Here is a 26181-nt window from a genome sequence, read left to right on the forward strand (position 1 = left end):
ATTAATTTAATGTAAAGTAATATAAGGTATTGAGAAGACAGAGCCATCTGAATACCCAGGTGAACTTAAACTGACAAATGACAATCTAATGAATGTCCCTTCCCCCCTGGGATCTCAGAGGACAGACCCGCCTGGTGCTGGCATAAATTCCCAGACTTCTTGGCTGGCCTGGTAGAGTGAAGAAATGCACAGATGGTTTGGATCTCAGAGCCCCCCATACTAGCTCTCTGATCATAGACAATACTTAATAATCTCTTAACTACAGGTAATAAAACCTTCCTTGCAGATGGTTGTGAGGCTTAGAGGTAATGTTGTAGGTAAAACACCTAGCACTCTGACAAGCATTTAACAAGCACTCAAAATTCAGTTCCCTCTCAGTTTCCATAAGGTTAAAAGTAGCCCTGAGCTAATTTCCTAACTAAAGAACTCATTCAAATCAATAAGAATAAGAGCAACTTACTAGAAAAATGTTTTCATAGAAAACAAAACACAGATGGCTAATAAACATATGGAAAAATGTTCAACATAATTCAGAAAGACATGCAAATGAAAACAGTGATATATCATTTTTTACTCTCAAATTTGCAAAATTTTGGAAGTATGATCATACCAGTGCTGGCAACGATGTGAGGGAAGCAAGCACCCTCATACACTGTTGGTGGGAGTACATATTATCACAGCATTTTTGCAGGAAAACTTAACAATGTCTAACACAAATCTAAATGTGCATATTATTTGACTCTTTAGTTCAGCCGCTGAGGCTCTTTTAGCTACACCTGCAAAACTATGAAAAGATAAATGTACAAGGATGTTCATTGCACTACCTTTTGTAATGGCTAAAAACTGGAAATAACATAAATGCCCACCAGTTGAAGAGAGGCAAAATAATTTATGGCACAACTGTATAACGGAATAATCTATAATCTACAGCCATGAAAAAGAATGGGGTACATTTTATGTACTGATGTGGAAAGAAATTAAGATACATTATGTTTAAAATACAAGTTGCTCAACAATTTTAGTCTGATCCCATTTGCATACATAATGTGCTGGTTACGTGTACTAATATATGTGTGTGTAGAAATGCATACACACTTATATTTGTATAAAGTTTCTGAGAGAACATATAAGAAACTGTTAATAAAGGTGACCCTGGCTGCCTCTGAGGAATAAAAATGTGAGGGAAGGTAGCTTTTGACCTTTTATTTCCTTCTGTACTGATCAAATTTTTTGCTATGTGCAGGTATTTTTATTTCTTTTAAAAGTACCTATTTCCTTGGAGCCCCTGGAGCCCCTGGAGCCCCTGGCGCCCAGGGCTGGGACCAGTGTGAAGGGGCAGGTACTGGGGTCAGTACTGTAGGAGAAAACGTTCTACTCACCACTTCAAGGGGCTTTTTGATTCTTTGACTGACTTGGCCTCAGAACCTGTGAAAGCTACTTTGCTTATCACTCTCTTTCACCGAGGTAGAGCACAGGACCATCAGGAGATAAATTAGAGGGGCAGATGGACCACACTCTCTGGCGGCAGCCTTAGAGAGAAGCCTCACATTTCTCCCTTCACACAGGAGCCACATGTGAGGAAGGGAAGGCTTCAGCAAAAACAAATCAGCAAGTGTTTTCCACACGCCTTCACTGTGCTGAGCACTAGCAGACTCCAAAAACAGACAGGCAGTCCCCAGCTGAAAGACTGGGCTAGGTTTCCTATGGAAATCTCCTCTACTGGCGGGCTGATTCCCAGGCTAGCCCAGTGCAAATATTCAGCACGTTCTGTGGCTTAATTCTACAGCGGTAACAGATGTACTTGCCCGAATGCTGGGGCAAGGCAAGTTCATCAGGCAGTGGTATCATGGTTAAGAGAGCAGACTCTAAGCCAGTCTGAACCTTGACTCTGCCACTTACTAGCTTTAATCCCTATGGCAAACTACTTATCGTCTCTGAGTCCCAGTTTCCCCTTCCGTAAAATGAGGATACAACAGTACCTACACTTCATAAGGTTGTTCTGAGCATTATATAAGTTAATGCATCTAAAGTGACTAAAAGAGACTGTTCAATTGCTCCTATCTTATTGTTGTTATCTTATAAAGGAGACAGAAAGAGGCATGACATTTTTTGCTCCTTCTCTGGGCTCGGAGCTAATTTTGAAATAGGCCACCTAGGAACTCCCCTGGTGGTCCAGCGGTTAAGACTCAACGCTCTCAGTGCAGGGGGCCCGGATTTGATCCCTGGTCATGGAACTAGATCCTGCATGCCGCAACTAAGAGCCCGCATGCCGCAACTAAAGATCACACGTGCCACAGCTGAGACCCAGTGCAGCCAAATAAATAAATTAAATATTAAAAAAAGAAAGAAAGAAAGAAATAGGCCACCTATCCCACCTTCCTCTCCACCCCTCCCACCTGCAGGGCCTTGTCCCTGGTCCCTACCCCATGCTCTGGTGCTTTCCCCCTAAGCCCACCTGTCACAGATCACCACCCCTGCCACCCCTCACCCCCTGCCTTCATCCCCAAGTACTCCATGCTCCAAGAACACTCCCCATCTTCATACCAGGCAAATTCCTGTCCCCTTAGTACCAAAGAGCTCAGCCTCCAGTTAGGAAGAAAGGACTGAGCGAAATGCCAGGGCTAATCCATTAGCCTTCTCGGGGGTGTTTGTTTTTAAGAGAGTAAAATGAATTCTGATTGGTGGAATTTCTAATTGTACATCATGTGAAAGGAACAAGCCAAACAACGTGCACGCTGGGAGCGGGGAGTGGAAAGGAGTTTCAGGCCCTTGTGGACAATCAGCTCCCCTAAGCTATTTCTGCTTTATGCAACAGATTCCTTCTCTCCATCTCTTTTTTTTTTTTCAATTAAGATAAAATTCATATACATAAAATTCACCATTTTAAGGTGTACAATTCAGTGGCTTTTAGTTTATTCACAAGGTTGTGCGACCATCACCACTACCTAATTCCAGACTATTTCATCACCCCAAAAAGAAATTCCACACCCATTTGCAGTCACTCCCCAATCCTCCCTCCCCCCAGGCCCTGGCAACTGCTAATCTAGTTTCTGTCTCTGTGGATTTGCCAATTCTGGAAACATATAATATGTGGCCCTTTATGTCTGACTTCTTCCACTTAATATAATGTTTATGAGACTCATCCATGTTGCAGCATGTGTCAATATTTCACTCCTTTTTATGGCTCAGTAGTATTCCACTGTATAGATAATACCACATTTTGTTTATCCATCCATCAGTTGATGGAATCTCTCTCCATTTCTGAGCCCAGAGGACTCCTAAAAACACTAAAGGTTTCCCAGGAAAGCAGCTATTCTGGAATGTCAGGGCATTCTTTCTACAAGCCCAAGAATTAAATCTAAATCTAAGACTTGGCTCCAACTCTTAGGAGAGCGCTGTCATTCACCACACTGCTCACCTTTCCCAGAGGCGGGTGCACATCAAAGAAAAAGGTGCGGTTGATATAGTAACTTCCCATTTTTCCAAAGTGAGTTTCATCCCAACTAAAAAGAAAACAGAAAGAGAAATGAAATTCTTAAAATTATCATACAACCCAAACAGCCTTAATAAAGCATGGTTAAAATTACAGTTAAAACCAAAGGTTATAAGTTTCAAGCAATTAATGAGAAAATCTGGATTAAAAAAAAAAAAAAAGCTTTGACACAAGTGATTTGAGGAAGCAAGACATCAGGCTGGTCCTTAATCTTCATTTAGACAGATGAGAAAGGCTAGCAAATACTTGCCAACCAGTTATCATAAATTTAAGTTAAATCTATACTTATTCTGTATCTTGAGTTTCTATTTATTTTAAAAAGGCAAAGAGTTTCCTATACTATAAAAAGTTTTGCAATAAGAGTTTTCTTCCAAGTCTGCTAACTTCTTTTTTTTTAATAAATTTATTTATTTATTAATTATTTATTTTTGGCTGCATTGGGTGTTTGTGGCTGTGCACGGGCTTTCTCTAGTTGCAGGCGCTACTCTTGGTTGTGGTGCAAGGGCTCCTCATTGCAGTGGCTTCTCTTGTTGCGGAGCACGGGTTCTAGGTGCGTGGGCTTCCGTAGTTGTGGTACATGGGCTCAGTAGTTGTGGCTCGCGGGCTCTAGAGCACAGGCTCAGTCGTTGTGGCGCACGGGCTTAGTTGCTCCACGGCATGTGGGATCTTCCTGGACCAGGGCTCGAACCCATGTCCCCTGCCTTGGCAGGTGGATTCTTAACCACTGCGCCACCAGGGAAGCCCCAAGTCTGCTAACTTCTAAGCCTAAGACTATTTTTGCTACTAGAAACTACATTACTCTTGCTGCTACAAACTACACTGTGGGCTACTGATCAGTAAGAGCCTATAGACCATGGTTGTGCCTGGAGTCTGATTTTGCTCCCAACCTTGTGATAATTAACCTGCTACCTATGAACTCACTGACCTTATTATAATGAACTAACCAGTATATAAAAAGTGAGGGCTTTCTTACTAAGTTAACAACCAGTCTAAAAACCTATCCTCATTATTTACAAATTATTTAAAAATTATCTTGCAAGTAAATAAGTGATTCTAATACACTAGCTTTTAAACACAATGCAAAAATCTTGTTCTTCTACACAACCACAGTAAACCTTTCACACCCTACACGGGGGCTTCACAGCGGCAGGCTAGTAATCCAGCAGAACCTGACCATTTCTGTTTGTCAATCTCTCCCTGCAGCTCAGAAGAACAGTTGCTTTCTCGTGACTATCCATCCCCAGGTCAGCTTCTATAAGCAGTTATCACTGTCCTACAAAATAAGGGGCAAAACACGCTCTTACCAAAAATGTAGGGTTCTTTTTTTTGTTTGTGTGTTTTACACACTGGTTCTAATAAATAGGCAGAAGGGTAAATCTACTTCTGTGTCTGCTAAGCACATTGCTTGACATGAAATGAGGACGGTGACACGGCGATGTCAAACAGAAAAATAACTTCCAAGCAGTGTGACAAAATACATTTGCAGAAAAAAGAGAGACCTGGTCCCAGCTCCGCCACCCACTGTGGGAGCGTGACCCGGCAAAATCGCTCACCCTCTCCGGATCCCTTTTCTCATCTACGTGATGAAGACAACAACAGTACCTGCCGGTCCACCTCGCAGGGAGGTATCAGGTAACACATGGGAAAGAACTTTGCAGACTATAAAGTCCCACACGTGCTGGGCACTATTTAAACTGTCCCAACATTTGTGGTTAGTTTTGAAGTCTGTTTGGAAACATATTGATAAAGGGGTATAAGATTTTTACTTCAAGTAAAACTAGTAGCAATAGTCACACTTCCTCTTGGCTTACTGCGTGTTTGTGGTGGGACGGACGGTCTTCTCTGGCTCTCTCTTGCTCTACAGACCTTGCAGGGTACGCCAAGAACATAAGGTCCTGGCTGCTCTTTACTCAGGCCACTTCTCAGGGTTATGCTTGCAGCAACCTTGAGGAAGACACCACGTCTCCCTCTGGGACACAGAGCAGTCTTGTTTACTGCTTATTATAAAACAGCGGATTCCCCAAGATCAACACTCCTCAGCTGCGATTCAACCCCCTGCATGTGCAGGCATTCATCCAGACCCAGGGTATCACACGGGACACTGGGGGCAAGGGGAACTGATGCCAACATACTGATGCTCATCCTGCTTGCTGTGCTGTGAGAAATAAAGGCCTTTGTCTCTGACCCAGGACTTTGTCTCCTGCCAGCATCCATAAAACACTGACAGGCTAACTCATTAGTTGGCAAGTAGCATAAAAATAAAACCCCAAACCCTGACGGTTTTGGTGACAAGCATAGGATGCTGAGTCATAGCTTTCCTTAAGAGAAAGGACAAGGGCCACGATGGACTGGGTTAGGGGATAAGAGAAGACTCCCTGGAATCTGGTAGCGAATGCTCTTGCCCGAGTGGTGGGGAAGGCAGGTAGTAAGAATCCCCCACTGTCCTGCCTATGAATGAGGTTGAGTGGAGAGAGGCAGGATTGAAACAAACCGTCTGAATGCTGCCTTGGTTACTGCCCACGGCCTTCTGGGCAAAAGGAGGAAAGGATATAATCACAACCCTGGGGCAATAAGCTAAGCAGCCCCAGCCAAAAGGCAAGATGGACACGGCTGATGAATCTAGGAGGGCCCAAAGCTTACATAAATGGTGCCAGCAGTAAGGACCTTGCTGTTCAATGCAGAACTCTGGGTAAAATGAAAACATTGAAAGGTTCCTGGGTGAGCTGTGTGCTCAAGCTGAAGGTGTGCCTTGCTTAGAGGCTCAGAGCCACTCCGTCCCTCCGTGTCCCATGATCCCTCGCCCTCTGCCACAATCTCAGCTGCTTTAAAGAGTAAGATGATTACAGGTGGGGCTAAGGTCTCCCTGTCCCTAAAGGGGACTAAAGGCCATACACACCCATCCTCGTGTGGTGGGGAACTCTGGGGAGGAGAGGGACTCAAGCTCACAGTCGTACTGGATACAGGAGCACCTACTCAATCTCTTGGAGTAGGAGGATTTGCTAGGTGCAGGGATTACCAAAGGTGCCGAGGACTGCAGGGAGGACCATAGCAGTGTGCACAGGGACTGAAAGAAAAAGCCCCTAAGCCCAGGTGCTCACCAGACACAGGAAAGCAGGCTGGGAAGAAGTGGTGCCAAGCCTGCCGAGGGGCTGAAGGAGCAAAAAGGCCTCCTCCCGCGCCCTGCATCCAGCACTCGCCACACCTCCCACCTGGGAATGGCATAACCTCTAGGTGGCTGTCATTATAGCTCCTGATGCAGGCCTATTAGACTTGTTAGTTGAAAGGGGAAAAAGCACCGAAATTCAACTGATAGGGTCTGAGCCAAGTTCCCAGCGGGGAAGGGAAGGGAAAGTGGCCTTGTGGGTAGGTCCCTTGCAACTACCGTTGTGTCTCCCACTGCTGAAGGCATAGTCATATTTATCCCATATGTGTCCAAGATTATCCCATTGACAGACTGCTACATTAGTGAGAGGTGATCCTGTCCCCTCCCAAGTGGTCCTACAGAAATAATATAAATCACAAGACGAGAAAGGGACATTACAGCTTTAAAGATGGAATTTCGGGGCAGGGGGGTTGGGGAGGGGGGGCTTGGAGTGCTCCATGATAACAGCACCATCTGCTGGACATAGGCACCAAGTACACACCCTTTTAAAGAGGCAACTGTCAACCTACTACTAAGCTCTTGTTGAACTTAAGGGCCTGAACCATGAAGACCTTAGGACTCTTTGGCCTGATACTGTCACTTTGGAGTGGGTCAACTTGAAATCTATGGCTAACGACGGAAGGGCTCAACAAGCCTCGCTGGTGAAATGGAAGTGGTATATTCAAGAGTATAGCCGGCCTGGCCCTAGAGGCAGCTTGGGTTTTTCAAGAAGAGGTGGCAGCTGCCCCTTTGGAAGAAACTATCTTCCACTCCACCACCTGAAGCAAAGCCGCTGACTCAGTGGGGTCCTGATTCCCAGAGGTTCCTCCTAATGTTAGTGCCTGGTTCACTGATAGTTAGGCTAAATTAAAAGCACATAGTGTCCACAGGGCAGTAGCTATCATCCAGCCCTACTGACATTTCTGGAAGACCGACTGCAATAAGGGTTGATTGGCACAACGCACTGAATTGAAAGTCATCACCCTTGCCTTAGACAATACTCCTAAGGAACAGACAAGTTATATTTTTATTTACCCTTAGGCTTTTGCCATTGGCCTAATCATCTGGTGTGTCACTTGTAAGGCTATATACTAAGAAATGTAAAACACCCCTCTTCGGAGCCAAGAACTGTGGAAAAAAATCATGGCTGCCTGCCAATGGGACAATCTGGATCACTCATGTAGATGCCCCCAGTAAGGGCCAGTATTCTGATAAGACTGATTAGAATCAAGCTGCTGATCAAACCTGCACCACCCAGACTGCTGCATTGCCACCTGGATACATCAATACACCAGGCATGGAAACACATCTACCACCACGGACTGGACACAAAGTAAAGGACTATATGCCTCCAAAGCAGAAGCCATCGCTACATTGTGGTAACTTGTGACTCCTGCCAAAGGTTGGCGTGTTTGCCTTGCAGTAAAGGAAGCCACATTGCGTGGGGTATTGACCACTCCAAGGAAACTGACTGTATAAGGACTTTGCTCCGCGTTCCAGGCTGTCACTGGTGCCCCACTGCTGTTGACACCGTTTCGGGTTAGTGTTGATGATGTTATTCCAGTCCAATCATCTGACTCTAGATATATCACTGCGGTCCTTGGAACTAAACTGTGTTGTGTTTTCAGCTTTCCAAACCATCTACAGTCTGACAATGGTACACCTTTTTTTTTTTTTTGCAATGTCTCAATAGCCAAAAATCTGATGACATTCCACACTCCAGACCATCCACAGGTATCTGATATTGCCAAGCACTGAACAGTCTTCTCAAAAAGATTTCTGAGTCAACTTCCCTCACCCTCCTCCTTGTTCACACACCTTAGTCAAGTAGTTTGGTCACCTAACTAGGTGTTCATCTCCTCTTGGCCACCAACTGGGTAATGATCAGAACAAAAGGGGTGGAAGGTTATAAAAACCTATTTTGAAAATTTGAGATTCTTCCTTGACTATTCCTGGGCTCAACTGGTCTCCCCTAACAGCAATTCTGGATCAGCCCGGGGGTGCGGTTGGGGATTATGGGATTCAAACTTAATTCTAGTTCAGTCACTTGGGTTTTCCTGCTGGAGTGACGTGGTTTTAGTGCATAAAGCTCACCTGGTTGAGCACACTGCTTGTGAAGTCCCGCTACAGTGGCTCACATGGGCCAAGGTGGGAGACGTAATAAGTCTCTGTCAAGTTTCTGACAGTGCCCATGACAGAAAGGTCTGGATATTAGTAGTACGCAATAACTGGAGTAAAGGTGAATTACTAGAGTGGGACATACTGATTATATGGCAGTGGGAGGAAAGAAACCATCTTTCCACCTGGGAAAGGAACATCTTAGGCCCCTGGAAATGTAAAGAGAAGGGAAACAATTAATGCTCTCTTTGCCTCCTAGGCCCAGCACCCAGCCTGGCAAAATACTAACACGGTTCAACTAAGTCAAGTGGCAGCTGTAGCTAGCAATCTGACCTATTGCTGACTCTGTTATTCCACTATGAAATCAGAAAAACTCATGTGGACATGGCCGGTCTTGAACTATCCTCATGTCCCTGACGACATCAACATTAACTCCCAAACACGGACCTCCCTCACATGTGCGCAAAAGCACAGACTGGCACAACCTTCTGTTAGTGTGACTGATATAAATTCATAAGCTTCTCCTGACACCCTAGGGACCCTAGGTTATGCCTTGTATAGTGATTGAGGCTGCAACTACGCAGTGACTCTCACTGCCCATGGGGCTTAACCAAATCACTGTAATGATGATCTAAATCAAATCTGATAGAAATCCAAATAAAATTTAACAAAACATCCTGAACTGGAGTGATGTGCACCCCTTCAGGTAATATATTAGAATGCAGGGAAGAATGGGCTGTGGAATGTCTTTCCACTGGGCATGGGAGTTGCTTTTTAAATGGGAGAACTCATTGTAATTATTGGCAATGACATCAAAAATCAGAGGTCAGTCTAAACACCTGTGTACAGACTATAATGGATAACAGACTGGCCTTAGACTACATCTCAGCTATCTGAAATAAGACTTCCTGGTCCCTGCCCACCCCACTCCACCCTGCAACACACACAATTATTAACAGGGGGCTGGATCCAGCACCCCGGAGGGCACAGGTTAACACCACAGGTTGGCCTCACCCTGCTGCTTTGACTCCTGGTGAGAGCAGCCTGAATTAAATGTTGTATGAAACAAACTAGACAGACTGGGTCCTGCCTCAGCCAGGTTAATCTGAGTAGCCAATGGAGTTGCACATTCATGTGAAAATTTGCTAGAAGCCAAGAGAGTGTAAAATCAAGGAGTGAGACTGTTGGGAGAGACAGTCCTCCACGGGTCTCTTGTACTTCCACACATCTTGCTGGGTATGCGGAGAATGCAGGGCCTTGACTGCACTTTACCAGGGCCATTTCCCAAAGTTGTGTTTGCACCAAGCAGCCTTGAGAGATGAGGTAACATCTCTCTCCAGGACAAAAAGTACGCTTGCTTTTTGTAAATTCCCCAAACTTGTTGCTCCTTAGCTGCAAGGCAACGCACAGTGTGTGCAGTCATCCATCTGAGCCCATAATGTCACCCCGTGGGACTTCGGAGCCATGAGAAACTGAATCCAATATGCCGATGTTCATCCTGCTTCCTCTGCTACGAGTAATAATCTTTTGACTCTGACCCAGGAGTCTCACATCTTCTGCCAGCACTCATGAAATAGTGACAAGCTAATTCATTAACTTCCAAGTAGGGTAACCCTGATAGTTTGTTAGCCTGCTTGCTTTTTAGTCAAGGAGTTCCATTTCTAACAACCTCTACACTAACTTTCTCCTCAGTGATACTGAGAAAACATGGTATCACGTCTTGGCCAAACAAATTAACCATTTTCAAACTGTATAAAAATTTTCCTCCTTCGAGCTGGAGACTTTTTAAGCTTTTTTAACGAAATTTGACTCCTGCACCTTAGTCCTACAAAATAAAGCCTTTAAGAAAATACATCCTGTGGGCTTCCCTGGTGGCGCAGTGGTTGGGGGTCTGCCTGCCAATGCAGGGGACACGGGTTCGAGCCCTGGTCTGGGAAGATCCCACATGCCACGGAGCAACTGGGCCCGTGAGCCACAATTACTGAGCCTGCGCGTCTGGGAGCCTGTGCTCCGCAACAAGAGAGGCCGCGATGGTGAGAGGCCCGCGCACCGCGATGAAGAGTGGTCCCCGCTTGCCGCAACTAGAGAAAGCCCTCGCACAGAAACGAAGACCCAACACAGTCATGAATAAATAAATAAATAAATAAAAGAACGTGAATTTCTTTAAAAAAAAAAAAAATACATCCTCACAGGATGACCCCAGACCTGCTTCCTGGGACCCTTGTTATCATCCGTGGACACACAGGTTGTCCCGGCTCCCGAGAATGCGGTACTCAGATAGGAATGTTCCCCTCCGCGGAGGTCTGGAAATCCTGCAGATTAGGAACTCAGGCCTTAGGAAATTCTGTACTAATAATTTCCAATTCTCCTGGGTCAGTTCAAAGCACCTTTAAAAGCTACCATTTGAGAGCCAGGTGAGACGCTGCAGCATAAACTGCAAGACATGAAGACTGCTTCCTCAGATCCTAAGGAATACCACCGCCACACACCGGAGCAAAAAGGTTTCTCTCACGGAGACTGCACCTGGGCAGAGGCAACCACCAGAAACCTGTTTCCCTTCCAGCGCGGCCCCGCCCCTCCGCCTGTGAATCCCGCCCTCTCTGTGCCTCCGGACCAATGAGAAGGCGCGCCCCTCCCTCCCAGTTGCCATGGTGCCTGCCCAGTCCCTCCCATCACTCACCAGATGTGCGGCGGCTGGTCCAGACGATGGAAGCGGGTGGCGAAGGACATCAGCGTCACCAGGGCCAGCAGAGCCCACCGGCCGGGCGCCTCGAAGCGCCGCGAGCTCGGAGCAGGCCGTTTGGGGCTCCGTGCTGTAGCCTCGGTGGCCACGTCCGGGCCCACGGCCCTAGCAGCCTGGGACCCACAGCGGCCCCTCCGGGGACGCAGCTCGGACCCTGCCAGGCCTCCGCCTACGGCCGGCGGCATCCTTCCCCTCCTCAGGATGGCCCTCCGGCCCGCAAGCACGCTGGGTCTTGCGAGCCGCCCCGCCAAGAAGTCACCAAGGGGCGGCTCGGGGTGCCCTGGGAAATGTAGTTCCCTGCGCCGGCAGCGGGGGGCCCTGGGAAATGTAGTTCCCTGCCCCGGTCTCTGGGCTGGAAGGGGAGTGCGGTCGCCGCCCGGGCCGCTAGGAGGCGGCTAGTGGCGCAGAGCATGACGTCCGGGCGGGCCGGGGAGAAAGCGGGCTCACGGAACTGCAATTCCCAGCAGCGCCAGGAGTGGGGGCGTGGCGGCAGGGCGGGGCAAGCTAGAAGAGACCTTAAAGCTCACTCTAGTCCAAGCCCTAGCTTTACCGAGACGAAAACGTACGTTCTGACGTGTCGGGGTCTCACTGGGCCTGAATCGTCGACGACTCGGAGAGTCGCAGGCGCGAAGTTTCCTGGCCTGGAAGAGGGGTCGCCCAGAGTGCGAGATGCAAGTGGGGAAGGTCTGTGTCACGCATCCGGGGAGAGAGGTTCTACTTAGAAACACGGAGAAATCTTGGGGGGCGGGGTCAAAGGTGAGCCGCTCGGCCCCGCCCACAGCTCCTACGGCGACTCCCAGCATGCAATGCGCCGCGCTGGCACCGCTCTGCACCTGCGCGCTACCCGCTGTGGCCCGTGATCCCGAGAGTGTTGGGCGCGAGGTGCTGGGCCCTCGTGGAGAGTACCCGGCTTGGTTTGGTGGCTGTACCCTTGCTCTTCATCTGTGTCTCCACCCACCCCCAACCCCACCCGACCTGCTAGGACTTACAAGCGTCGTCCCTCGTCTCCCTGTTCCGCACAGCCCTGGCGGTCGGCCCGGCAGGTCTTAACAGTTAACAAATAGCCTTTCAGGGTTGTTTGCGTTTTGAGAGAGCGCCAGGGGCGAGGGGAGGCTGTGGCACTTATAGTAATCACAGTCACTTGGGGACCTTATTACCAGTTTTAATTTGCATTTCCCAGGACCGCCCCAGAACCACTGTTATCAATCTCTTTATTAAAGATTGAGAACAGCTATTGTAGCTCAAAGGAAGGTGGCAGGCCCATCAGGTGGGATATAGCATCACTTTAACAGTGTATAGCCCTCCCACTCCCAAATGGGAGTTTAGGAGTCTTTTTCAAAAATCATGTGTAAGAGATGGTTTTAAAATAAAATCTGCTAGAGGGGTGAGAATCCATATTTGAATTAAAAATAATTCCTCCAGGAGTGGTGATGAAATGGATATTTTACTTGGGCTTAAAATTTAACCCTACAAATGCAAAAAGGAACATGGGATGGTTTATGCAGTTATCATTGGTAAGAGAAAGATCAGAAACCGCCCTGCATTACATCTCCTGATGGCCCATAAGTAAGAAACCTGAGGGCAGGGCATTTACAGTGATTCTGTGGTCACCCTTAGTCCAGGTCAAAGGTGTAACATTTAGTAATTAGGTAAGGCATTTCTTTAAGGATTCTAAGCTGATGTCTGCAGCTCTCTAATGATTCCATTCTGTTTCGGTGTCGCTGCCTCTTGGCCCCAGGGGCCCCTCCAGCCTAACCAAATAAGGAAAGGGATGCACCCTGGAACAGGGTACATCCAGTTGTAGCCAACGAACTCTTCTCCTTCCAAGGATGCCTGCTGCCTATCACTTGACCTTTGTGCCAGAACTGTGTATCTTCACTTTCCCCTCGAAAGTTGCCTTCAGGATAGACTGGAACTCCCAGGCTCAGGAACTAACTTGGGAGGGACTGGGTTCCCACTTGTGCCCTTGCCCATGTAGAAGATGGAGTAGAAGATGGAGTTGGTGATGAAAGCAAGGTCAGGTAGCAGCTTGGTGAGCTGGGGCATACAGAAGGGAGAGCGAACTTGGTTGAAATGTCTGTAGTCAGAGGGATGGTAGACAAGGGTGATCTAAGAAATTCTATTGCGTTCTCCCTCATCCAAAAGGCTACATATGTGTCTGCCAAAAGATTCTTGAGTGCTAATTACTGGTAACTCTGTTCTGGGTTCTGCTTTGAAATGCTGATGACCAAGAAGCACCAGAGAAATTAACTTTGAGTTCCCTAAACTTTATAGAGGAGAGATCACACACCCTGCTGCCTTCAGGGGCCTGAGAGTGACAAAAATGAAAGAAGTGGGCCAGGTGGGGGCCATGGAAGATCTGAGAGGGCACACCCTCTCTAAAGGGGGCCATTAATTGGCTCTGATCAATTTTGCTCCTCAGGAAACTGAGTTCACTATCCAGATTTTTTTTTTTTTTTTAAGAAAAAACGGACAACAGGATTTGTATATGAAACAATGTGACTTTTAATGTTAGCAATGAATTGAAACATTTTAAAATACAGTATAGACCAAACAGAACACTGTGGGCTGCCAGCTTATGACTTCAGCTTTGGAGTCAGTGGGCATATTCCCCAGCTATTTTTTTTTTATAGATTTTTTTTTTTGATGTGTACCATTTTTAAAGTCTTTATTGAATTTGTTACAATATTGCTTCTGGTTTTCTTTAATGTTTTTTGGTTTTTTGGCTGCAAGGCATGTGGGATCTTAGCTTCCTGACCAGGGATCGAACCCACACCCCCTGCATTGTAAGGCAAAGTCTTAATCTCTGGACCGCCAGGAAAGTTCCCCCCTCTGAGTCTGGCCTGAGTTTTCCAGATGCTATTTTTATGAGACCAGCTGAGAGTCTGGAGGACTGGTGGGTGGAATGTTGAAAGAGATGGGCACCAAAGCGCAGAAAACTAGGTTTCCTGGTCCTTCTGCCACTATTGGAAGGAAATAAGCTATCATTTTAGGGCAACCCTTCGTTTTACAGATGAGGGAGCTGAAGACTAGAGAAGGCAGGGATTTGTCCCCAGTCATACGGGGCTAGTTCCTGCACTGGGACCAGACTCCTGATATGCCAGCTCCCAGCCCACTGCACCACATGAACTACTGCTTCAAAACCAGGCCTCGCTGTCTGCCCAGGACACCAGACCTGGCTCCACCAGGAGCATAAAAAGCTTCCCCCAGGTTAGAAAGAGATGCCGTTTCTGACCAGAGTCAAAGTTCTCCTGTTGCCTGTTTAGCTCAGCTTCCCCATTGGCTCATGGGATCCACCCCTTTAGGGTTCCTCCCCCTGCCCCGCAGTTCTGTGGGAGGGGACATTCCCTGAGAGGCCAAGGGTCACCACATCATCATGGCTGAGTCTAGCAAGGTAAGGAGGGCACTTGCAGTCTGGCTGCCCCTTTGGGGGCCCCCCGGACATCAGGAATGCATGACAGCACAGTTTGGAGCTGAGGGACGCCACATGACTCCCTAGGCCTCTAACCCAGAGAGCTCTGAGTCTGGCCTGAGTTTTCCAGACGCAGGCCTGAGGAAGGAGGCCTAGCAGGCTGGGAAGAAACAGTGCTGGCTTGGAGCCCCCTGTCTGGGAGCTGTTGCCTCCCCTCCAGTGGGCTCCTGGGGCTGAGAACCCACCAAGCATGGGTAACATGCATCCTCGTCTTCTCTCCTCAGCCCATCCTCTATTCCTATTTCCGAAGCTCCTGCTCATGGAGAGTTCGAATCGGTAAGAGCTGTACCTCCACTGAGAGCCGGAGTGGGGTGGTGTGGGGTGGAGGGAGGCCTGGGTGAAAAGCCTCTGTCAGACAGGGCACCAGCCACAGCATCCCCAGTCTCCTGGAGCCCTCAGCCTTGAATGGCACCTCCACCTCGGAAGTCCACCTAGAGGAAGGGGGAGAGGGGCGTTTTTTCTCCTGGGCCTGCCACCCCTCCCACTCTGCTCTCCAAAGCCCCTTAGCAGCCATGCTTCAGGCAGGCTCACAGAATCCAGAGATCCTTGGTAACTGGCAGGCAACAGCTGGCCTTCCTCAGTTCTTATCTTATTTGATCTGGCAAATTAAACAGAGCTGGCCAGTGTCGCCCCCAGAGGCTTCAGGGAAGGAGAAACTGGGCCCTCTGGTTTAGTCCTGGTTTGACCTTCCTCTCCCTCAGCTTAAGTCAGCCTCTGCCAAGGTCGTAGTCATAGCAGCTCATACAGAAAGAGAACGGTGCTGAGTGTTTTTGTGTACATGATTCCATTTAAACCGCAACAACCCTGGGAGGGAGGTATTATTATTGTCACCATTGTACAGGTGGGAAAACTGGGGCACAGGGAGGTTAGATAACTTGCCCAAGATCATGTAGCTAGTAAGAGACAGGGCTGGAATCTGAACCAGCTAGCCTAGCTGCAGCTATTCCATGCTCTTTACTACGCTATGCTGCCTGTCAGATGGGGAAACAGGCACAGAGGCTGACGTTACTTGCCCAGGGCCACACAGCTAGCAAGTGAATGTGATGACATTTAAACCCAGGTAGCCTGCTGCCAGGAACCTGGTCCCAACTCGGAAGCCAACCTCATGACCCTCCCCCTCCCACAGTCACTTGGTATTTGCTAGACTCAGTAGGCAAGAGCACTGGGGTGCCCGAGGACACATTTCTCCAAGAAGACGCCCTCCCTGGGCCCAGAGCCTCTGCCCTGACTGGGCCAGACCAGCAGCGTGGGCACTGTCTCTGCAGGGCCACCATGCATTGGCCTCCTGCCTGGCCCCGACCGCTTCCACTCTCCAGGGTGGAGCTGACCAGCGCTGAGGAGGAGCCCCGCGTCTCCTGGGCTGTCTGCAGACTGTGACACGTCTTGCCCTCCTCCCCTCGCTCGTTTGCCTGATACCGGCCATCACCATATTTTAATGCACAAGTGTGCACACTTACACACACAGTCTCCTCCACTAGGGTTGACCGAGTGTTTTGCCCTCACCTTGCTGGGAGGAAAGCATCAAAGGAGATGGAGAGGAAATCCAGCCACTGGGAGTCACAGCAGGTGTGCTGAGGTCACCAGAGAGCCCTGATGCCTTGGAATCTGTAGTGAACAGCCCTGAGAACAGAGAGAATGGATTAGAAAGGGGTTCTCCTCTAAACAGAACAAGAGTGTCCTCTGCCTGTGTGGGCCCTGCGTAGTCACTGAGCACCTTCCCTTGGCCCTCAGATGACCTTTATGGGGGAATGATTGCATGTCTCCAACAAGTAAGCCCTGCTTGCCACTGGGTAAGGCCCTGCCGGGGGCAGAGATGAAGGGGACATTTCCCTGCTGTCCTCCAGGAGCCCTCAGCGGGCCAGGGCACACACCCTCATAGCACCACCTAGGGGCATGAGAGGTCCGCTGGGGATACAGAGAGTCCAGGGGCAAGAGAGGCAGAGCATCATGGCCCTGGGGTAGGGGAGCAGGTGGTGATCCAGGAAGCTGGGAAGAAGGCGACAGGGCTACCCAGCAGTGCGGAGAAAGAAGCCTCCTTCCCTCTCGTCACCCTGGGAAGTGTGGTCAGAGGCTGTCACCGACTGTTGTCTGCCGTCTCTCCTAGCTCTGGCCTTGAAAAACATGGACTATGAGATGATAACCATCAACCTCACAAAGGATGGGGGGCAGCAGGTAAGGAGGCTGCCCCCAGGCCACAATGTAGGAGTTAGAGGCCTTGGAGAGGGACCCGGCAGGGGGTGCAGACTTCTGCAGGCAAGAGATGAACATGCGCCCTGTGGTCCCCATGGCCAGAGGAGGCTGCTGGCTCTCCCTTGTGGGACAGGGCGGCCAGCTGTGCAGCAAGAGGAGCCATGGGAAGGGCCCAGGTTCCAGGCTCCGTGCCACAGCCTGGCTTCTCCACATCTGACTCCAGAAGTGTGGGTGGTGAGGGGGTCCTTGCCCCATGCCAGGCCCTCTGGATGTGCCTTGGTGACCACATATAAGGTGCAGGGACAAGCACATAGCCAGGCCGTTGGGATGAAACCTGTATCTCAGCAGCCACTGGGGTTCAGGATACTTCACAGATCCCCCAGGTATCACCCTGGGCCTGGGAGCCAGGGCCTTTCCCAGGGGAGGGAGGTACAGGTGGGCAGTAGGCTAGGGGCTTCCTGCTTGCCAGACTCTGCTTTAGCCAGCTCAGGCCAGGCTGCCCAGTCCACCAGGGCCTTGTCTCCACAGTTCTCTGAAGAATTCCAGGCCCTGAATCCCATGAAGCAGGTGCCAGTCCTGAAGATTGACGGAATCACCATTGGCCAGTCAGTGAGTGGCGGCTTTGGGAGGCCCCTCATGAGCGTGGTGCCCTGAGCAAGAGGACCTCACCGCTCTTCCTTGCCTGTGTCTGCCCCAGGCACCCAGCTCTTAGCAGGGACGAGGGAGGGAGGGAGGGAGGAAGGTTGCTTGCTTGCTTTGGGAAGTGAAGGGAGACTCAAGCATATGGGGGACTAAGTTCTGTAGGGCAAGGGTCCAAAATGATCTCATCCTCCTGGGGAGCCTCTTGGCTTCACAGGGCTCAAGTGGAGGATGGTAAGAAGGGTAAGAAGGGGGGTGGTGACGATGGTGGTGTTGGAAGTGGGGGAGGAAGAGGAGTTTACAGTCCCCCCGTGGTCCCTGCCTCACTGCTCCCCTCCGGACAGCTGGCCATCATTGAGTACCTGGAGGAGACCCGGCCCACGCCGCGACTCCTGCCTCAGGACCCAAAGAAGAGGGCCCACGTGCGCATGATTTCCCACCTCCTGGCCAGCGGCATCCAGCCCCTGCAGGTGCGGCTCCCGTGCGCTTTCTCCCTCACGCGCCTCTCACCCTCGTATCCCCACACGCACGCGCTCTCCATGCGCGCCTTGGCCAGCCCACTGTGAGGTGCCCAGCTTGCGGGGTGACAGGAGGACAGAGGGGATTCTCAGGGGCTTGGCCCTGGCCCCTGTGGCAGAGGGAGGAGGGAGGCCAGAAAGCATCCACTCCCTGGGACCCCAACCGCCTTCCAGGAAGCCCCAGGTTTCCAAGGACACGTCCGGAGTTGCCGAGGTGGGGAAAGGGCCAGGTGGCAGGGAGAGGCTGAGCAGCACATGTCCCGGCCTCCCGCCTTTAACTAGAGCAGCCTTCCTTTCACCTGTTCTGTGTCATAGATTGGGATTCTCCTAAGATTTTTTTGGTAAGTTTTCACTGGTAAAACAAAAAAGTATTAAAACAATTCATCTGTTTAAAAGAAAAATTCATCTATGCTAATCCCTGACTTTGCAAATAAGGAAATAGCCCCAGAAAGGTGGAGTGACTGCAGAGTCACTCTAAGTGTGACAGACCCCCTGACTGTGTACCTGTGCCCCCCCGCCCCGCCCCATGTCACTTTTTAAATTTTTTTAACAGAGGAGGTTGAAGCAGACAGATATCCAAATCTCCTGAAAGCCAATCCTATGTGCCTCCCCCATGCTGCCCTCCCCAACCTTGTGTCACACTCCCTCTCCTCACAAGGGACCATGTCAGGGAGAAGCATTGGATGCAAGGGAGAGAGGCCTTGGGTTGTGCCTCCACCCTTACACATCTCTGCCAGAGTGATAGGGGCCACGGGGGCAGCCAGAGAAGGTGGCCTCGGATCGTCACCTCCCTTCCACCTCAGGGCCCAGATGGGAGCTCACAGGGTCCAGGGTAGGACAGGTGTACAGCCAGGGACACATGGGAACCAAGCTCGCCTGAGGGGACTTGGCTGGGTGGGTGGGCTCAGCCTGGCTCCCAAAGCTCATCCCAGATTCTTCTTGGGCTACACAGAACTTGTCTGTCCTGAAGCAAGTGGGACAGGAGAACCAGCTGACCTGGGCCCAGCAGGCCATCAGTTCTGGCTTTAACGGTGAGTCCCTGCCCCTGTGAGCTGCCCCCTGGTGACCTCTTAGAGAAATGGCCCTCACACCGGGGGCCCTGGCATCTGGCAGCCTCCCGGGCTCTTTGGCCTTGACAGTGGCATGGATGGGGGGGGGGGTGGGCAGGGCCGAGGAGGCAGTGGGCTGGGCAGAATCCAACCTGGCCTCAACCCCTGGCACTTCTGGGAACCTCATGCCTGAGGCCTTTTGGAGATGGATGGCCCAACTTCCGCTCCATTGCCCACTCCAGGCAGGAAGCCAAGGCCAGCAAAGCGCCAGCACATCAGTGTGAGAACTGCTGCCTTGGCCAGTGGCAACCTTGTCCCCTCAGGGGAGGGAATGGTAGCTGAGCTTGCAGAGCACAGGGAGGCGTCATCTTATCCCCATGTGCCCATCACCTCTCTCCAGATCTGACTGCCATGTTCCCTCTAGCACACACTCCAGCCTGCCACTCAGATAGCTGCCATGTCATAGCTATGCACCAAGGCCCAGAAAGGCTGCTCTCCCCTTAGAGTATTCATGTTGCTTCCCTCCAGCTCTGGAGCAGATCCTGCAGAGCACAGCGGGCAAGTACTGTGTGGGAGACGAGGTAAGCTCTCCCCAGGCCCACGGGGGTGGCCTCCTCCCTCAGGCCTACTTAAGGCTGCCACTGTCTTCCACTTAGACTCTGCCATCTCCCTCCAGCCCAGGGCAGGCACAGCTCAGAGAGCTTCCTGAGGGGGCAGCTGTAGCACGGGTGGGGAGTCAGCAACCCAAGGTCGTCCTCTCTGCGTTAAGCAGAAGTTAGCTCACGGGGAGCTTCTCAGCTCCTTCCTGGTCAGCTGCCTCAAGAGGAAGTGAGTTTCTCATTGCTGGAGGTATTCAAGTTGAAGACCTCATCTCTGAGATGAGGAGGGGGTCCAGCCATCAGATGAGGGATTAGACTAGGTGATGTCTCCATTCCCTTCCAATGCTAAGATTCTAGGATTCAGGTGCCCTTGACTCCTACAGGCTAAGGCCCTGGCTCTATGGTAATTCTGGTTCCAGAGCCCCCCACCTGCACCCAGAGGCTTTCCCTCCCTGCTGGGAGCCCTCACTAAGTGCCTGTGATGGCAATTTTGAACAAGCACAGTAACATCCACTAAGGCAATCGAGCCTTCTCTGGCTACCCACAGAGTTGGTTGTCAGCGCAACTGCAGTGTAGCCTGGGAGAAGCGCTTCAGCTACAGGGACAGACCCAGCCAGGCCCGGGGAGATGAGGAGGGGGTGGGGCAGTGGGGGTGGGGTAGAAGAGCCAGAAGCAGAGGGGAGTGCCAGGGGCCAGCACCCCAGTACTGTCACCGGTGGGAGTCTGGGGTGCGCACCCTGATGCAAGCCCGCCCGACCCTCTTTGCAGGTGTCCATGGCTGACCTGTGCTTAGCGCCTCAGGTGGCAAATGCCGACAGGTAAGAGAGAGCCGTGCCACCCTCCCTCTTCCTCCTGGCTCCTCCCCTCAAAATGCCCAGCTCCCTTGTACAGTCAGGCCCTGACTTCATCTACTGAGGTAGCATCTCATGCAGACTCTCCCCCACTGCCCCCAGCAGCCACTGTGGCCGTAAGAGACGGGCAGAAGCCGGTGTAACACCCTTCCCATGCCCACTGCAGCCCAGGTGACACCGCATAGCCCCCGCTCCTAAGAGGAGGCGTCTCACCTGGTGGATGCCGCCGCAAGAGTCCACTCCAAGAGCCTGCTCTCCCCAGACGTGGTGTGTCTGTGCCCGGCAGTGAGCTCTGCCTCCGCTTTGCTCCATCAGCCCTTCAGGAAGGCACAGATGAGAACCTCTCTGTGGAAGGCATCGTGCTGGGCACTGTTAGGGGTATGGAAATGTGTGACACATTCCCTGCCCCTGAGAAGCTTATGACATGGGTGGGGAGATAATCTGTATATAAATGCCCAGCACTGGCCGTACACATAGTAGGTTGTATAGATAGCCATGGCCTGGAATAGGAGCAGTAGGAAACTGAGATGCCAGACGATACTGCACAAGACCTGTCCCTCCCCAGAGAGCTACCTGTGAACAAGGACCCCCCCACCTGGCAGGGCTGCCTTCCTAGGCCTTCCCTGGCCAGCCCCAGGGACCTCATCCAGCCCTGCCTCTGTGCTTCCCCCATCGCCCGCAGGGCAGTCTCCCTGTGCCCCTGCAGACCTTGGCTTAGGTGGATGTTTCTCTGCCACAGGTTCAAGGTGGATCTCACTCCCTACCCTACCATCAGCCGTATCAACAAGTCACTGCTGGCCTTGGAGGCCTTCCAAGTGTCTCACCCCTGCCGGCAGCCAGATACACCCCCTGAGCTGAGGGCCTAGCTCTCAAACCGTGCCCCACTGGTGCAGGGTCAGGGAGCGGGTGCAGGAGCAGAAGCTGCATGGGCTGAAGAGGCCTGGAAACGAGCGAGCCTTAACTGGAGAGGCGGAAGACCTGAACTCCTAGCCCTTGAACTTGAACTCTAGCCCTGGATTTGCCTTCCCAATGAAACTCCTTCTGCCTCAGCCCCTTCATCTGTCACATGCGGGCAGAATGGGGTGGGAGAATGCCAGGAGGCGGGTAGGCAGGAAGTCTTCATGACTGTGTCGCGGGCAGTCATGAAGATGAAGTGAACGTAGACTAAAACGTATGGCGAGTTTACCAGAGAGCCATGAGGAAGTCTGAGCCCCTTTTCCCATCCCCTCGACTGTACCTGACTCCAAAGAATGCCCACACTGAAATCTGATAATTAAACTAAAGCCCAGGCCTCCGGGTTGTTCCCTCCGGGTTCCAGAAGGTGAACACTCTTCCTAGCTGGAATCCCTCTGCGTCTGGACCAGGAGAGAAAGCCAGCCAGCCACTTGCCCACCCTGTGGTTGGCCTGGCCCCTGGGACCTAAGGGCAAGGAAGAGAAATAAGCCCAAAAGCCTGCCTGAGAAAATCAGACAAGATCCAGAAGAGAACCTTATACCTTATCCAGGTATAAGAAGCAGGAAAGAAAGCCTCCTGTGACCAGATGAGTGCCCAGGCCTGGGAGTGGTCCCGTTGTTCACTGCCATGGCAGCACTGAGGAGACGCTGGCCCTCTCAACCCAGTCCCTCATCTTCAGGGGCAGCGTCCTCTGGACCAGCCTCAGGATTAGGTGCTTAGGATACATCCACTTGTGAGCGGTCCTGGGAGCTGGAGGCAGGCTCCTCCGTGGGCAGTATGGACAGCTACTGACCAAGCTAGCAGGGGGCCAGCCGGGTAACGGCTTACCTTGGGCTGCCCTGGGGGGAGCAGGTCCCCACGCCTGGCAGTGCTCAGCCAGAACCAGGATCACCTCGGGCAGAGGTACTGTAGGGAGATGCGGGTCACTTCTGGGAGTGAAGCAAGATGACTTTTATGTTCCATACGTGAGATTTCATTTCCCCTGTGTGGCTGAGGTTTAAACAGGGAATTAAGATAGATGTGTCTGGTCCACATGGAAGCCACCTTTCTCGGCCATGAGTCCCTTTTCTTTAGCTCCAATCCCAGGGCACCTAGTTCTCCCCTCTCATCCTGGGCTCCTTAGTGGCCTCTCCTCCTCTCTTAGATGGCCTGGGTTCCAGGCTCTAGAATGACCAAGGTGGGCCACTCTTGTTCCCAAAGTGAGTTTGTCCTGGCAGAGCCAAGAGAGAAGCCCAGGAAGGTAGAGGGGACACAGCAATGGTGAGGGAGACTGTGCCTGCCCTGCCTGCTGCCATCTGGACCTTTTCCTCAGGTTACTCCAGACCTGCCTGGCTGCATAAGGCTCACCTGGGCTCTCGCCAAGAAACCTTGACTTGAGATAAGAGACTAATCTCCTCAGCTCAGGGATCAGTGACCAGTCACCAGACTTGGACTTTTGACATTGAAGGTGATTCAAGCTCCTGTGGATTTTAAAGAGAAAATGAACTCAGGGGAAAGCAGGGTGGCCCCATACTTCAGGCTGTGCTCCTGCAACTCCCACGGCAGTGTGCTCCCCGGCCCTGGAGAGACAATGGGGCCAGCAAGGAGCAGCGGGCAAGCTGCAGGGGCTAGGCTTGGCCAAATGGGGAGCTGCCACCACTTTCCCAGATTAAGGAGGCAGCTGGCTCTGCTTGTCACTAACAGGTGCGTTTGGGAGCCCAAATGATCCAAAACAATTTCCAGTACTGCTGAGGTTACCAGGTTCCCCTACTCCTCCCTCCTCCCAGTCTCGTTCCTAGGCAACAGAGGAGCACAGAGACTTCTGGGAAGTACAGGCAGTAGATAGAATCCACATCTAGGACAAGGTACAGGCGCAGACACAACCTGAGACCACTCCCCAGCCCTGAATGAGTCTATGGGGAACTAGGTATAACGAGCGGGCGGACGGGGGTTCTTCGTAGAAGGAAACTATCTGGTGGCTGTCCTGCTCCGGCTGGTAATGCACGTCCCACATCCCCCCACTCAGCATGCAGTGAGCCCTCCCAGGGGACTCCCCGCGCTGGGAGCTGGGGGGTGTGACTGGGGATATGGCAGACATGGCCCCTGCTCTTACTGAGCTTATGTCCCTCCACTTATTCCTGGAAATTTAACTGGCCATCTCTATCTCCACCCCTCAACATCATGGGCCTGTTGCCTATCTATCTGCTTGTCTGTCTGATCTGAGATAGCATCCAAGAGTTGACTCAGGTCTCCTCCTGGACGGTCTCAAAATATTAATTTGGTTAACCTGAGGCTCCATCAGCCATCCTAAAACTGGGGGCCAAAACTGAGTTGGCCACCTTAAAATTTAGATTTTAAGGAAATCTAAATCAGGTAAAGAGGCGATACAGCCTCCATTATCAAGCATTTATAAACACCATCCGCATTTAATGCACAAAACTCATTTTAATATTTTTCTCATAGTTCCGGTCCTCTAGTTCAACAGGAGTTTTGAGATACGTGTCTGAGTGTGAGGTGAAAACCAGCCGTGGGTAGGGGAGGGTAGAGATCAAACGCTGTGGCTTTTCCTCTGGGCTCAGTGAGATCCTTGGAGTCCATGACATTTCTGAGGCCCTCCTTTATCATCTGGTTTTCCCCAAACCCAGACAAAGCTGTCCTTCCTCACAAAAACAGATGTGTCTAAGCCAAAGAAACTCACTCCAGCCTCCTCTGAGCTGCCTCACCTGGGAAGTGCTGGGTTCAAGTGTCCCCACATCCATGACCTGAGCCACCCAGAGACACGGCGGACTAACCTTTGTGGTTCTCAGCTGTAGGAGAACCGTAGTCCTCCTTGTTTCATGATGCTTTTGTGAAGGAGATTTTTGTGTTTTAAAGCTAGAACCATGGGAATTCCCTGGTGGTCCAGCGGTTAGGACTCCGCACTTGCACTGCAGGGGGCCCGGGTTTGATCCCTGGTTGGGAAACTAAGACCCCGCCACGCGGTTCGGCCAAAAAAAAAAAAAAAAAAAAAGCTAGAACCTAAGCCATAGAGCTCTCCACACAGTCTGTAGCAACACAAGCTGGTCTCCAGGCCAGGGCTGGGAACCATCCTTGCTGCCTTCTTCACCTGGAGCCAAGGAGACTAATGCAGGACCAACTCAGCTCCCAAAGGCCTGCCAGAACTTCCTGGAGTCTCCTTTGGCCTTTGGGGGCTGGGGCTGTAGAGGTGAGGGGACCTGGGGGGATGGATTCAGAAGGGCTGCCAAGAGAAGGCAGGCCCAGGGGAGCCACCGGCTCAGGACCCCCTGAGGGATGGGAAAGGACTGGGGGGGGGGCAGTGGGATGAGTAGAGTTGAGGCCTCACTGAATGACCACAGCTCATGAGAAAGGAGAGCCTCTGTGGATTTCTGGGCCTGCAGTTTTATGTCAGAGAGACTATCACGTGTTCCAGGCCCGGGGCCTCTGTGGGGTCCAGGTCATCGACATGCGTAGCTGCCCTGCTGCTCAGGAATGTGGAGACCTGAGATTTGGCCGACTGCAGCCCCTCCCCTTAGGGAACCATCCTCCCAGGACCTGGGGCTGGATACATGGGAGAGAAGGGAAGCCTCTTCTCTATTCCCAGAGGAACTTAGCTGTGCTCTGAGGAGTAAGAGAATGCAGCGTTACTAAGCCTTCTTCCCCATGTGAAAGCAGAGCTCTCTCAAGCTCCTCTAGGGCTACACTCCTGACCTCTCTTGCCCCAGTACCAAGCAAGATGACTAGCCCTGCCCCATGAATGCATGTGAAACTGAGACATATCCTTCCCGTACAACCGTGGCTGGCTACCCCCTCCCTCCCTGAATGTCTCTCTCCTCTTTCAGGGCCCTGGAAGATCATGAAGGAGCAAATATTTCCCCAAGTGCATAGACTTTTCTCTAGAGGTCAGACAATGGCTCCAAGGCTTAGCAATAATTAAGCTTCTATAAAGGGTTTGTAAAAACTACCCCCCCTTCAATTCCCTCAAGTCTGCAAATAAATTGTTATTTTGGGGGGTCAGGTGTATCTCTCAAACCAAAAGCCATCACCTATTCAGAGGATGTTTTCCAGGAGGGGTTTCTCCCCAAAGGCTGACTGAATGGTGAAAAGTCAGGTCCTTCTTCATTTCCACATCAGTTGTTAGATCTGTGAAGAACGATCCACAGACACCTGATCTTGGGACACCAGGGACCGCAGGGAGATCTGATCTGCCATCTTCCCGCAGTGGCTGTGGCCACAGCGGATGAAGAACAGACGTTGGAGTGGCCTGATGCTGGTAATTAGATGTGGAGGATCTTCCAACTCTATGGAAGTAGTAAGTCCTGGCAAATACTTTAGAAGGATGAAAACAGGAAGGGGGTGCTGCCAGGAAATCTTTGAGAACAAAGCAAAATATATACGATTTTATTCCAAAGCAATTTTATATAACCATTAAGGAAA

At 51.0% G+C, this 26181-nt stretch overlaps 3 protein-coding genes across 7 annotated transcripts in view; 1 reads left to right on the forward strand and 2 right to left on the reverse strand.

Annotated features, from left to right (window-relative positions):
- POMT2 (protein O-mannosyltransferase 2) overlaps positions 1 to 11850 on the reverse strand; it is a 47514-nt gene extending 35664 nt beyond the window's left edge. Inside the window, exons 1-2 of one of the 4 annotated variants that reach the window (XM_059914739.1) lie at positions 11434 to 11850; positions 3419 to 3503 (exon numbers count right to left, since the gene is read on the reverse strand). In XM_059914739.1, coding sequence (XP_059770722.1) covers positions 3419 to 3503; positions 11434 to 11681 — 333 coding nt within the window. In that variant the 5' untranslated portion in view covers positions 11682 to 11850. Of the gene's footprint in view, positions 1 to 3418; positions 3504 to 10958; positions 11026 to 11140; positions 11233 to 11433 lie in introns of those variants that run through there. The other 3 variants (XM_059914738.1, XM_059914736.1, XM_059914737.1) reach the window with 3 other exon arrangements.
- Positions 11851 to 12016: 166 nt separating this feature from the next.
- On the forward strand, positions 12017 to 22104 carry GSTZ1 (glutathione S-transferase zeta 1). Of its 2 annotated transcripts, none has more exons than XM_059914749.1 (9): positions 12017 to 12180; positions 15193 to 15244; positions 17073 to 17140; positions 17687 to 17767; positions 18142 to 18267; positions 19268 to 19346; positions 19893 to 19945; positions 20732 to 20781; positions 21554 to 22104. In XM_059914749.1, the coding sequence occupies exons 1-9, from the start codon at positions 12166 to 12168 to the stop codon at positions 21678 to 21680; spliced, it is 651 nt and encodes a 216-aa protein (XP_059770732.1). In that variant the 5' UTR covers positions 12017 to 12165; the 3' UTR covers positions 21681 to 22104. The 2 variants fall into 2 exon arrangements, with proteins under 2 accessions (XP_059770732.1, XP_059770731.1); XM_059914748.1 differs by lacking the exon at positions 12017 to 12180 and adding an exon at positions 14803 to 14890.
- The window catches only part of TMED8 (transmembrane p24 trafficking protein family member 8), a 40243-nt gene continuing 30411 nt past the window's right edge, over positions 16350 to 26181 (reverse strand). The window contains exon 6 of the mRNA XM_059914745.1: positions 16350 to 16588. Coding sequence (XP_059770728.1) covers positions 16443 to 16588 — 146 coding nt within the window. The 3' untranslated portion in view covers positions 16350 to 16442. The remainder of the gene's footprint in view (positions 16589 to 26181) is intronic.

Source organism: Balaenoptera ricei, chromosome 2 (genome assembly GCF_028023285.1).
Source record: "Balaenoptera ricei isolate mBalRic1 chromosome 2, mBalRic1.hap2, whole genome shotgun sequence".
NCBI lineage: Eukaryota > Metazoa > Chordata > Mammalia > Artiodactyla > Balaenopteridae > Balaenoptera > Balaenoptera ricei.

Bases quoted from the DNA above. Each gene is read 5' to 3' on its own strand.
- GSTZ1 (XM_059914748.1), top strand. The intron at 17,141-17,686 runs GTAAGGAGGCTG...TTGTCTCCACAG, and splicing joins CAAAGGATGGGGGGCAGCAG to TTCTCTGAAGAATTCCAGGC. The intron at 18,268-19,267 runs GTGCGGCTCCCG...TGGGCTACACAG, and splicing joins GCGGCATCCAGCCCCTGCAG to AACTTGTCTGTCCTGAAGCA.